Source organism: Crinia signifera, chromosome 9, assembly GCF_055691185.1.
Source record: "Crinia signifera chromosome 9, ASM5569118v1, whole genome shotgun sequence".
Lineage (NCBI taxonomy): Eukaryota > Metazoa > Chordata > Amphibia > Anura > Myobatrachidae > Crinia > Crinia signifera.
This window is the reverse complement of record NC_139225.1, coordinates 32,696,041-32,709,486: the sequence shown is the minus strand read 5'-3', so window position 1 is coordinate 32,709,486 and position 13,446 is coordinate 32,696,041. Positions and strand designations below refer to the sequence as shown.

The 13,446-nt window shown below is 47.3% G+C and overlaps 1 protein-coding gene across 2 annotated transcripts in view; it reads right to left on the bottom strand.

The window, feature by feature from the left end:
• The window catches only part of NUP188 (nucleoporin 188), a 41,984-nt gene that overhangs the window by 1,507 nt on the left and 27,031 nt on the right, over positions 1 to 13,446 (bottom strand). The window contains exons 23-43 of one of the 2 annotated variants that reach the window (XM_083158727.1): positions 13,283 to 13,408; positions 11,716 to 11,849; positions 11,523 to 11,629; positions 11,065 to 11,271; positions 9,765 to 9,934; positions 9,610 to 9,679; positions 9,460 to 9,527; positions 7,690 to 7,882; positions 7,035 to 7,112; positions 6,724 to 6,809; positions 5,957 to 6,102; positions 5,390 to 5,565; positions 5,059 to 5,259; positions 4,131 to 4,223; positions 3,860 to 4,024; positions 3,454 to 3,591; positions 3,302 to 3,376; positions 2,632 to 2,835; positions 2,410 to 2,541; positions 1,298 to 1,371; positions 913 to 1,042 (exon numbers count right to left, since the gene is read on the bottom strand). In XM_083158727.1, coding sequence (XP_083014853.1) covers positions 913 to 1,042; positions 1,298 to 1,371; positions 2,410 to 2,541; positions 2,632 to 2,835; positions 3,302 to 3,376; positions 3,454 to 3,591; positions 3,860 to 4,024; positions 4,131 to 4,223; positions 5,059 to 5,259; positions 5,390 to 5,565; positions 5,957 to 6,102; positions 6,724 to 6,809; positions 7,035 to 7,112; positions 7,690 to 7,882; positions 9,460 to 9,527; positions 9,610 to 9,679; positions 9,765 to 9,934; positions 11,065 to 11,271; positions 11,523 to 11,629; positions 11,716 to 11,849; positions 13,283 to 13,408 — 2,773 coding nt within the window. The remainder of the gene's footprint in view (positions 1 to 912; positions 1,043 to 1,297; positions 1,372 to 2,409; positions 2,542 to 2,631; positions 2,836 to 3,301; positions 3,377 to 3,453; positions 3,592 to 3,859; positions 4,025 to 4,130; positions 4,224 to 5,058; positions 5,260 to 5,389; positions 5,566 to 5,956; positions 6,103 to 6,723; positions 6,810 to 7,034; positions 7,113 to 7,689; positions 7,883 to 9,459; positions 9,528 to 9,609; positions 9,680 to 9,764; positions 9,935 to 11,064; positions 11,272 to 11,522; positions 11,630 to 11,715; positions 11,850 to 13,282; positions 13,409 to 13,446) is intronic. The other variant, XM_083158728.1, reaches the window with a different exon arrangement.

Sequence of the window (13,446 nt, the reverse complement as noted above, 5' to 3'; positions counted from 1 at the left end):
CTTTATCTTTTTTTTTTTGCGGGAATGACCACCCCACTTATCCCAGCAGCTTAGAATCTGAACCCATTCTAGCGCCTTCATATCCGCAAGGAACAACATGGCAACAACTAGCAACAGAACGGCCAATTCAGATAAGCATATAGAACAATCAGCGCCTCAATAGGTCAATCCTCATATCACAGCTCAGCATTTGCTTTTCCAGCAATGACATGGCCAGATGTGATGATATGTCTCCATTGGCTGTGTGGCAGGGCCTGTGTGCTATGAATGATCATGTCATCAGCTGAGGCACTGGTGAGAGAGCCTCAGTTCAAACGGACAATACATTGTACAGTGTGTACCAAGCTTACTCACAGCCCTCCACTGCCACAGCCTAACCCTGCCCCAGTACATAACTTGAACTCTATCTTGCTTAATGTCGACATTTCACATGCTGACACTGCGAAAAGAACATTCTGAAAATGTGGATGTGTTAAATGTCAACATTTAAATAATGCTGACGACAGCAGACATTACGGCTATATCCCCTTCTTTCATAAGACAATGATGCTACTTAGTACTCAGCGTATACACACTTTGAATCGGATGTGTGTCATGTTAAGGCACACAAGGAGCATTAGGTGAGTGTAGGGGTGTCTATATATTTGCATTAAAATAATGGGCGGAGTATTGTCCCTAAAACCCAGCTTCGTGCGTGTGCATCCTGTTTTGGGGTCACCACACATTCTAGCTCTCCAAGGCAGAATCAGACATGAATGGGAGCTCCCGATTTGTATTGGGAAGAGACGAGTCACAACATAATTTGGCAAAGAACTTTTGCGTGCAATGCGATCATCATCTGATTCCGGGGTTATGAATGTATAAACCACTGGAGATATTCGCAGCATATAAACATGAAAGTATGATCCATACCAGCTCGGAGCCTAGCTCCTGCTTCATGCGCTGTTTGTCCCGGGGGTGGACCGACGGGTCCCGCAGATACCGCACGGCTTGTGATATGGACAGGTAGAAACAGTTCTCGATGATAAACAGCAGCAGAGGCCTGGGGGAAAGACCACAAAGTACATACATGGAATCAAATGTTTATGAATAACCAACCCAGAAAGTCATGGAGGGTCTTCAGACTGGATTGCTGGGCTGCTCATTTTTAGTGCCCTGGCATCAGGTATACACCGCCCAGTCAGAGATTATCTCCCCCCTCCGCAGCAAGCTGCATTACTGCTGGGAATAAGCTCCGTATTAATGTTACAGATGACCCTTGACTGATCGGGGATTTCTTTGTTCATGTCCTACTCACTTGAGGTTCTTGCTCTCTTCTGACGGACTGTGCGGAGCTGCTGCAGGAAATGGCGGATCTTTTTTCTTATCCATCTGCAAATACCAAGGAGATTTCAGTAAGTCAAGCGAAACATTAATGCCTCAAAAACTACATCCTTCAACTGTATGCGCGGGTTGAACCCAAATATAGGACAATAGCCAAGTGTCTAAAGGTGCCCATACACTGTGCGATATGCATGCAATGCGATCTGCGAGCAGTACAAAACGTATGTGCAGCACATACTTTTTGTACTGTGCGATGTGATGCCCGCATGGCATGGGATCGTACCGTGTATGGGGGCCTTAAGAACCAGTCACAGTAACAGGCTGCAATTTTCTGATTGGTCGTCTCCCGTGTATAAGCAAAGTGAGAACAGAAGAAAGGTTATCAGGATGAAGCAGGGAGACCATGTGCTACTGCAGGCATGTCCAAACTATGGCCATCCAGCTGTTGTGAATCTACAAGTCCCATCATGCCTTGCCACAGTTTTGCTATTAAGGAATTCTAAAACTATGATAAGGCATGCTGGGATGTGTAGTTTAACAACAGCTGGAGGGCCACAATTTGGACATGCCTGTGCTTCAGGGGGGATGCAGTGTAAATCCCGGCGGTCGGGATCCCGGCGTTCAGAATCCCGATCGGCTAAATCCCGACACTTTCTCCCGAGGCACCGGGTCCACGTTCCCCCCTTGTCGGGATTTCGACGATCGGGATTCTGAACGCCGGGATCCCGACCGCCGGGATTTAATACTGAATCCCTACAGGGTGCCTAACAGGCACCATGCACTTATATGCAGCTTATGTGTGCGCGAGATAGGTGTCTCATGTAATAGGATCCTGTTCTTGTTGCCAGTGGCCTCAGTATGCAAACAAGAGGAATAAGATGCGGCAATGTTTGTTGAATGATAACCATCCATGTGGCTATATTATATAGGCGGGAACAGGTCATTATAATGTATCTGTTTAATAATGCAGTAATTTAGAACGGTCATGTGTGGAGACAGATCCATACAAGAGACCATACACAATCCTGTATACATTACAGCTCACATTGCAGAATGTCAGACTGATAACGTCCTAAAGGTTCTCACCTCTCCCAGCATATTCAGCATCACGTTCACAGTTGCCAGGAAAGTCCCAAACGAGGGTGCAACGTCGGCGTCGAACGCTGGGGTGCTGAAGTTCAATGCTAAAAGAAGCTGATACTGCGCCAGGTCCAAAGGCTGTGAATGCACAAAATGGAAGCAGCTTTAATACACACACATCCATCTAGAGCGTTCCGTAATCCTTCACGCAGTATCAATGTCACTGACCTGAAGAATCTGGCAGAGATCTGGTGTGAAAGCTCGCAGTGCTGCCAGCGTCTTGCTGAGGATCTTTAGTAGGCTATGCTGGACAGACCGCAGCGCCCTCAGCTCCAAGGCCTCACTCTCTGGGGTTGGCTGTTTGGAAGGAGTTTGCGGAGTCCTCTGACCACGTGGGGTCGCTCCTGATGGGACCGCTTCCCCGCTTTTTATCTGACGGCAGAATACACAGGTGAGGGGGACAGGACACCGAACGGCCCGATCGCATTAGTCTATGCCACAGGTTCTCAAACCCTGTACTGAGGACCCCACACAGTCCATGTTTTTCAGGTCTCCTCAAAGAATCACAAGTTAAATAATTAGCTCCACCTGTGGAGTAATGAATGCACCTGTGTACCTGCCAGGTGATTTGGAAAACGTGAACGGTGTGGGGTCCTGAGTACTAAATTTGAGAACCCCTGGTCTAGACAAAAGCCCCCTCCCCCCCCCCCCCCGACTTGCCCAATGCACTCGCTGCTCATTGCCGTGTGCTGAGCTGGGAAGAGAGGCAGCTGCAGCCTGTCCTCTCTCTCCCATATTTTTTTTTCCATGTGGCGTCCCGGAGGCCCCACCTGATGGCTACGCCCCCTCCACTTTACCAGGGCCCCACCGACCTGTCGGCACCCCTGTGTACACTCACCTGTAAGTAATGCTGCAGCATCTTCCGACTGTACAGAAGGGACGTGCAAGACTGGCACAAGTAACATAAGCTAACCTATGAGCAGAGACAGAGCGTCAGCACACAATGCGTCTTATTGGCTAAATTTTGGTGTATAATGTTCCTGTCCTCACCTGAATATCTTTCATTAGCTGCGGTAAGTGGAAGTGCCATTCTTTGGTGAAGTTGGAGAGTTGCAGCAGAAAGCCAACGGTGTGGTCAGCCTCTTCCAGACAGGCTAAACTCTGCACTGTGCGTACAGCTCTCAGGCACTGGGGAGACACAGAACCACATTCGCATCAAGAGAGGTGCAGACGCCATCCGGGCCCCCTCCGCTTTCGCTGGCAGAGCAATAGACTCTGGGCACTAAGAGACTCTAGCGCTGTCCCAGAATCTAGTGCACGTGCGCAGGGCTCCAGAAAAATGTCCACTGTGCAATTATCCCAGGGATTTCCCCATTGTGCATGTGCGTAACGCTGAGAAAGTGGTCGCTGTGGGCTACTGCTGACGCGGGACTGCGGAGAGTAAGTATTGATTTACCTGTAATATCCTCTCCTGGTGAACACCTATAAAGTCTAAGGCCTCCGTTAAGAAATTGTATCTCATGGTCTTTAAAAGCCTTTCCATAAGAGATACAGTCAATCGATATACGCCAGGCCACGATGGGGCATCCAGAGTTTTACGTGACGAGAGCGGAGGCGGAGCCTAGGAAGGATTCAGGAAACAGCGATTAGAACACTGAGATCAGAATTGGTCTATTCCAGACAATATGTATGTATGTATGTATGTATGTATGTATGTAACTGCTCACCGTGCTCACTCCATTCGTACTGAGTTGGTAGACGCTCAGCAGAGGCAGGCAGACACATTGTGTGATGCCAGCACCTGCTATGGCAGCTGCCCCCTGGTAGAGAAACAAGGAGATAGTAGGTTACTTATTGAGAATGCTCCATTGAGGGTAATTCTGCATCACCTCTATTTCCATACACTCGTCCATAGTCGTAGCATGGAAAATTCCTGTTGCTTTAAAGCGGTTCCGTTGTTCTAAGCTGTGGTGCTAACCGGCATTTCTAAGCTTAATTCATGTCTCCGCAAATGCAATGACTACGTTCTAGGCTACGGAGCTGCTGATATGAGCCAGCGAGGCCCAGGAATGGAAAGAGACCGGTTCCGGTGGATAGATCTACAGTGTCTAGATAGTCAGTCAATAGGTCGATGTGGTCAAAAGGTCTATATGCAACACTGACACCCAAACAAACAATGTGAACAACTCATGTCGACATTTTGACCCTGTCAACCTCTCACATGTCAACCTTTAGACCCTGTTGACCTATTGGCTGGCTACCCAATGATCCACACCCAAAGAGACGCACCCCGGAACCATCACAAAGTAATTCAAAACTGCATACGCATTAGCGACTTGCATGCAAAAATATTAAGCAGCTGCGCAAAGGGTCGGCGTATGGATAAACAGACTGGACACGGCAACGACGCAGACACCGTCATTATGCACGCACAAGCTCGCAGCACAGAGACTTCCTGTCCATCACTTTCCAGGAAATCCACGGTGCGAGCAAGATCACTGTGGCACCGCGATTACAGCACATGCACACTCCATTGCATACAAACATGAATGTTTTTACCCGACAGTACAAACCCATCTATACTTGTGTAAAATTTAGTTCAGTATGCGGCAACGAGTTGTGTAACTGTAGGCATCGATACAGTGCTGAACTGACCTGGTGAGTCTTGGCCAATGTGAACAAGAGGTGGAGAGAAGCTTCACAAAAATGGAGGTTCTGCTTGACCCGCAGGCTGACCTCTAGGGCGCTGAAGAGCATGGGTAATACTGGTGACTTCCTGATAACCTGCAGCCACTGATCTCCGTCTTCATCAGCCTGGCACAATTCCTTGGCTAGGTGCAATGCCAACACACAAACCTTTGTAGGGAGAAGGTCTCATGTTACACATACTTCATTCACGCACAATGCGCAGCACAGATCCTTTCGTGTATTATGAGGACACGCAGCCTAGAACTGGCTTTATATCTGGGTGTCACAAGGCTCTTACCCCAGCACGTTGTTCCTTTTGTCTGGTTCGCGGAGTCTCCTCGGTCTCCATATTATCCTGAGATGCGTCTCCGGCCATCAGTCCGCGTCTTGTCTGATCGATAAGCGCCACCACCTCATCTTGTAGGTTGTCACATACACTGAGCACCAGCTGCTGGTACTGCGGGATCTCGCTGGCTGTGTAATGAGAGATAAACAGAGGTTGCTGCTGGAGGTAGGTAAGAGACAGACATTATTCCAACACTTGGACAAGACTGTATTAGAGCATATGAAGACCATATGTATCGTGGGATGCAGTCAATTTACCGATTGGCCAAAATACCGACCACCATCGACCGACGGTCCAAATACCGACATGGTCAATATGCCAACAGGTCAATAAGTCAACATGAGTTTATGACTTTTTTGACCTTTCGGTATTTTGGCCATGTCGGCATAAAGAATGTTGGCATTTTGAAAGTCTGTCAATGGTGGACGATATTTTGACAGTAGGTAAAACATACTGAACACTTCATTATGTTAATACAAAACATCCCCCCCAATACAGTATAACATGTGCCACGTGTACCTTTCATCTGCTTGACCTCTAGTACGGAGATCAAAGCGGAGAACACGCGCGCTTTAGTCTTTTCCATTTGGTGGTCATCTGCCTGCAGCACGCCCTCTAAGATCTTCCCCAGAGATTCCAGGATGTCCCGAGGTGAATTGAGCTCGCTGCCAGAAGCAGAGGAAAAACAGCTGTCAAATTCCTCATCATATTCAATAATAACTGTATCGCTACCCCCAACATAGAATGTGACAGCAGGTAAGAGCCACCTGGACCCTCCAGTCTGCCCACCGACACTAGGGTTCATTGTTGTCATGATCCAATTAACCTACCGGTATTATTTGTAATTGTGGGAGGAAACCGAAGTACCCGGAGTAAACCCACACAAGCACGGGGAGAATATACAAACTCCACACAGGTAGAGCCATGGTGGGGGTTTAAACTCAAGACCTCAATGCTGTGAGGCAGTAATGCTAACCATTACACCGTCCGTACTATCCACAAAGTGCATACAGTCCAAATTAAATAAATTCCCCATCTGATGAAATAACTCTGTCCCTTCCTGCACTGCATTCCTCATAGATTGGTCACTTCACATGTGGTGCAAGGGCTGAACCTATTAATTACAGAGAAAAATTCTCACTCGGGGCTTCCTTGCATAGAACACAGACATGCAAACCTTCCAGCAGCACCAAAGTTATATACAAGCACATCCCCAACAGAGAAAGGAAGGGCACTGCAGGTCTTAAACCTAGAGTATATCTTCTCTCCGTGCCACGTGTACTTACTTCTTCCACCTTCTGAGTAGAACCATCATCAAGGTACAGAGCATGGAACCTAGCTGAAGACAAGCCACAGAACTGGGGACCTGGAGCTAAACAAAAACAGGAATGTGATTTCCAGGCAATCTAGAACATTTAGCGGTGGTTAGGTAGAACACTATAGGCTACTATTAACAGACTGTAGGGAGGCACCAAGACCCTACGGTAACTCTACAGGGATGACAGAGAGATTACCAGAACAGGAGAGTTCAAGGAAATAGCGCAGTAAAATGTGTATTTGTGCTGATGCTCATTCTGCTCGCAGTCTGGGTATTTACCAAAACTTCTGTGCCCTTCAGGATGTCCTGGAACAGCTGTTGTCGTACCCGGACGTCTGTCAGGTGCATCACATCCGCCTACAGGTGAAAAACATAAAACCGTAAGGGCTCAGATACAAGTATAAAGTACAGGACAAATAAAGTTAAATATAAAAATAATACAAGTCATTATATAGGTGTGGTCTGTATTTTAGCAGTGATATGCACACCAGACCGGTGTTATGCTGGGTACACACTGGTAGATACAGTATATGGAGAGACCAATTGATCTGCAGATATATCGGGCAGAGTGTTCTCCATTCACACTGACCAATCCGTTGGAACCGACATCACAAGTGGGCGGGTGTATTTGGATCCACCCGCCCACTTAGCAGTCAATCACTGGCGGCTGAAGGTGGGATAACAGTTCCAGGATGAGTAGCATATAAGATAAGAACCACCTCCTAGCGCTAAGACGGGAAGCTGCATCCATTCATTTTATCATGTACACCCAGATCCTGGGCCCCTCCCCCCGGCACAGGAAGCTCCTGACAGTGGAGAATATTCCCGCACCTTGTTATGATTAGCACAGACCCACCAAGGCACATACAGTATGTGGCCTATAGTACCAGTGTGTGCCGGACAATCTCTGCAGAAGGGGGAGTTATGTACGTACATAGTGTGTAGCAACGATCAGCAGCATACGCCAGGCTGACAGCAACATCTGGCACTCAGTGAGTGAACTGCAGCTTCCTTCCGTCTCCGCAACACGACACACCAGCGAGTGCACGTAACTCGACCAGTAAGTATAACGGTCATTTTTGGATAATTTCTCCAATATGCTCTTCAGTGAGGTGTCAAGGGATCCCCTGAAGAGAACCGGAGAGGAAAGAAAGGCGTTATTCACAAAGCATACTCGCCTACCAGACAACTAGGGTGTGTATTTACTAAGATGGGAGTTCTATTGAAGCTGGGATGTTGCCCATAGCAACCAATCAGAATATACTTCTTAATCATTAAGCACCTTCTAGAAGATATTAGATAGAATCTGATTGGTTGCCCATAGCAACACACCATCTTCAGTAGAACTCACATATTAGTAAATAACCCCATAGTGTCTTTATATACACTTGAATTTTATTATTTTATCTGAATCCTCAATGGAGAGCCCAAAGGGCATATAAGGCCTCCTACAGGACGTTGGCACTTAAAACATTTTTTAAAAAAGTGTTTAGCTCTTTTCCATTCTCTGATTATACAGTGAACTCCATTATTAATTGACCAATCTCTTTGAGAGGGAACCAGAAAAATAAAAAATTAGGAGAAACAGCTGCCTGAAAAAAAAATATTCCAAAATCGTAATTCCTACTGAAATTGTATCAACAGGTTCCATCTTTGAGGAAGATGCCATGATCCTGATAATCTTGGCCAGTCTGATGATAGCACTCAGATCGCCATGATGTGTGGACATCCCGGCAATGTCCATGTACGGATGATAAACTTGGCCAGTCTGATGATAGCACTCAGATCGCCATGATGTGTGGACATCCCGGCAATGTCCATGTACGGATGATAAACTTGGCCAGTCTGATGATAGCACTCAGATCGCCATGATGTGTGGACATCCCGGCAATGTCCATGTACAGATGATAAACTTGGCCAGTCTGATGATAGCACTCAGATCGCCATGATGTGTGGACATCCCGGGAATGTCCATGTACGGATGATAAACTTGGCCAGTCTGATGATAGCACTCAGATCGCCATGTGTGGACATCATGAGAATGTCCAAGTACAATGACAATCTTACCCAGTCTGATGTTAGTTACTCAGATCTGTTCCACAATGCATGGAAACATGGCCATCATCATCAAGTAGAAGAAAATGCTAACGGATTCTGGATTCCTTCATTTCAATGGAGCTTCTTACACCCCCTTGATGGCTAGTCAACACTACTGCAGTACTATGGCTGATTAAAACTGTATGGGTTTACCCTCAAAGAATAAGTTGACTCTGAACTAGCGCATTTCACAATGGTTTTAATTGTAAAACACCAGTGGGCAAAAAATGACACATCGCCCGTGTTTCCTTTAAGTGGCCAGCAGGATGGACAAATGAAAGCGGTTCGATGTCAAGATTTTTGGAAAATTTTAAAAGTCAATATCCAACAGATTATACTTTGACAGTTTGGTGTCCTCCATGGGAGGATACAAAAACTAGCACATTTTTAAAGGTACCCTGCAAAAGGAACTGAATGAGTTCGAATCCGATAAGACGACTGACAAAGAGATTCTCCCAGTAGGCTAGAAAAGCCTTAAGTCACGCCAGCAGCGATCAGTGATCCCAGAGCAAGTTTCTGTCTCCTCCATCATTAAACATAATAAAGGGAAGGAACAAATAATTTCACAACAATAAAAGTACAGTAAATCAAAATGAGATGGACTTACCGGACCACGTAGTAAATTTCCAGGCAGATGATTTTCAGGATTAACGCGCAGGTTTCCAAAATACTCAGCTGAAAACGTATTAGAAAGCGGTTAAGACACGCGACAAGAACACACAGACACAACGCAGACACGTTTCACCAATGAACTTACATCTGATGATTCCAAAGGAGGCACAAGCTTTGCAAAGAGTGGACCTGTCAGGTTCTCCCAAAAATGAGGCCTTGAAAACAAGAGTGAAAAATCATTAGAAATCTACCATTGCTTGTCCCATCGCACACGGACCGTTATTCACACAAAATACTCACTTGATTCTTAACACGGTCATTGCGCTATCACGGCGATCTTGCCACAAGGCGTGCAGGAAGGCGATTGCGGATCGGTGAAGTTGTGAGGTGTACAAAACTTGTTCATTCTGCTGGTAGTCTATTAGGACCAACACGACCTGTAGACAACTCCACCGGCCTAGACTGTACTCCTATGGGACGCGTCCAATGGCAAAGGTGCAATTAATATAAACTTTACAACATCAGGAGTCTTCTTAGAAACTGAGCTACATCATGTTACATACTACCCCAAGATTGTCTGAACGGTTTTACTGTGATTGTACAGCCTCTTTAGTCAATGAGGAAAAACTAGCCCAATTTTTTTGACACATAGGGGGATATTCAATCCCCGGCGAGATGCTTGCCGGGCCCTATTCAATGCTGTCTTCCACGACAGCATTGAGCAGGGTTTCTCGGCAGAACGAGCCCGATATCACAAGCTGTTGGGCTCGTTCTGCCGAGAACAGCCGGGAAGTGACGAGCTGTAGGCTGCAGCTCGCCTCTTCCCGGCCACGCCCCCTTTTCGTTCCCCGGCAGGCGGGACATTGAATCCCGCCTGCATGTTCTCGGTTGAGCTGACCGAGAACGGGACTGGGTCACGGCGGTCGAGCAAGCTCAACTGCCATGACCTTCAGATTGAATACCCCCTCATAGTTACCATATATACACATACTGGGGACAATTCAGGAACACTCGTAGCAATCCGAATTCGGCCCCAGCACCAATGGAGTTACACACTCGCCAGGCTGTTTGTTGCGGGGAGTGAGGGCCGGGGGAGGGAACAAAGCTGGACCATCGAATGCCCAGAGTTGTATGAAAATGCTGGGCGTTCCACTGGGAACACGGGCGCGCCGATGCATGCTGGGGGCGGGCAGCTGACATCACATGACGTCAGCCTCCGCCCCCTCTTTAGCAGACACCGGTGGAAATTAAAGTCAGTTCAGACTGACTTATTTCTAAAGAGGAGAGAAGCCATTCCATGGTCGCGGACATTTGGCCGGGCGGCGTTTCAGGGCTCGCTAAGCAGTGAATGACCGCTGCATAGTGAGCCTTGCTGAATCAGGCCCATTGTCCTTAGAATTGAAACATCACAATATTACAGTGCTTCCACTTGACTACCTGGTACAATAGGCAGAATGTGGAAGGTGGGTGCCCACTTGAGACGTCTCTGGCTATATCCATAAATTGATTAGATGTTATTTTTACATGCGGTTATGATTAACGTGTACGCTATCTTCCGAGTTTGAATTTTGCAGTTTCTCGAATTATTGTACATCCTCACCTTATTTCCATTACTTGCATCCTTGACTTCTAAGTTTAGGAAGAGTTCAATGAGACCTGGCTGGGTCTCCACCGCCACGGTGAGGAATTGCAGAATCATGACCTTTGTCTGCAGGTCCTCTAGTTTACACTGCAGTCTGTTGAGGAAAGCATCTCGAATAGCGGCTGCATCACTTCCCAGGCAGGCATACACAGACATAGGAGCCACCTGCATGCAATCAGACAGTACTTAGCCCAACAGTCCTGTTACAGCTGATAATACAATTATGAAGACAGGTTAGCAAACTAGGGCACTGATTCGCCCACCCCCCGCTGCTGCACCAACATCCCCACCACAATACGATGGGTGTTTAGCATAAAACAGGATATAAGGTTTGGTGCTTTCACAACGCACCTCACCCTGGCAACAACCCAGCAATAACCCGGGAGAGATGCTAACTAAAGCAGACAGATCCTTACAGTAGCCAGACGTTTCAGCACTTGGATAGCCAGCCTTGGCAAGGAAGAATCACTTTTATGATAAATATATTTGGCCAGGACAGCAATCAGATTGTTCCCGTGTGGTCCTGGGGACACAAGTAAAACCAGTTTTAATAAATCAGATGGTTTTAAATGACACCTGCTATTTTAACACATTGCTAACCCCACATACCATGCTGCGTGAGTGATTGCTCCAAGGGAGAGACTGCGCTAGATGACGGCTTTAGTCTGATGACATTATTGGTGATAGAGAACGCCAGTTTTACCGTCCGGATTAACATCTGTCCTTGACCTTCTGTTCCACTGCTGGGGATAAAATAAAATTAAAACATAATATTACAATGCAGGTTGACTTCCTTAGCTAGTATGGCAGACTTCACGACTATTACGGAGCCAATTTGCACTGCTGTTAAACTTTTGGGTGGTATGCCCATGGCTACTGCAGCGGGCCGTCACGGAAAATTTCCTGGCATACCACTATACAGTAGGTGTGCGCCAGTGGTTCCTCCAGCTGTGCACCACTGGCACACCACCTCTTGGGCCCCCCCATCACTCCCCCTCTCCTGTTGCGCCCCCCCCCCCCCCCAAATCATCTCCGCTCTGCCGCCATTCACAGCAGTGACGAATACGGGAGGCTCGGGTGGACTCTGGAGTGCTCAGGGGTTCAGGCGCTCGAGTCCTCCCAAGCCAACACGAACATCCCCGAGCCTGCCGCCTGTGGTCACTGCTGTGAATGGCGGCTGGGGAGCTCCAGCGTACAAACCCCAGAGCGGAGGTGAGGGGGGGGGCCCTACGTTCTGTGGTGGGTTTTGCTGGGGCAGGTCATGTCTGGTAGGTTTGTCCTGTCCCAGCAAAACCCACCACTCAAGTGGTTAAGACTCTTGGAAACAGAGGGATAAACAATGAGCGTTTTTATTCTGCATCTTAAAAAAAAAAAAAGTCAATAATTGCGAAAATCAGAAGTCAGGGGCAGATTTATTAAGCTTGGAGAAGAGATAAACTAGAGATAAAGTGGAGAAAAGGTAAAAGGAGATAAAGCACCAGCCAATCAACTCCCAACTGTCTTTTTCAACCACAGCTGATTGGCTGGTGCTTTATCTCCTTTTACCTGTTCTCCGCTTTATCTCCAGTTTATCTCTTCTCCAAGCTTAATAAATCTGCCCCAGAGTCTCTTGGTTCTTTCTTTTCACCACACAAGTGTAGTCCAATTATTCATAGAGGACGCAGATGTAATCATCTCCGCTCTGCCGCCATTCACAGCAGTGACGAATACGGGAGGCTCGGGTGGACTCTGGAGTGCTCAGGGGTTCAGGCGCTCGAGTCCTCCCAAGCCGACACGAACATCCCCGAGCCTGCCACCTGTGGTCACTGCTGTGAATGGCGGCTGGGGAGCTCCAGCGTACAAACCCCAGAGCGGAGGTGAGGGGGGGGGGGGCCTACGTTCTGTGGTGGGTTTTGCTGGGGCAGGTCATGTCTGGTAGGTTTGTCCTGTCCCAGCAAAACCCACCACTCAAGTGGTTAAGACTCTTGGAAACAGAGGGATAAACAATGAGCGTTTTTATTCTGCATCTTAAAAAAAAAAAAGTCAATAATTGCGAAAATCAGAAGTCAGTCTCTTGGTTCTTTCTTTTCACCACACAAGTGTAGTCCAATTATTCATAGAGGACGCAGGTGTAGAAAGAATCTATAAAAGTTGAAATATCCCAATCACAGATACAAAGGATGCAACATTTGCTTACCTCCCTGCCTGCGTAGCCATAACCAGGTTGAGTCTATCAACTCCGATCCCCATGATATTAATGACCGCTTGGCCTGCTTCAGTATTGGTCAGGCTGAAGATGCACAAGGTCTGCAAGTTCGGGGAGCTGTGGGCAAATCAATACATTGATCAACGGATCGTAAA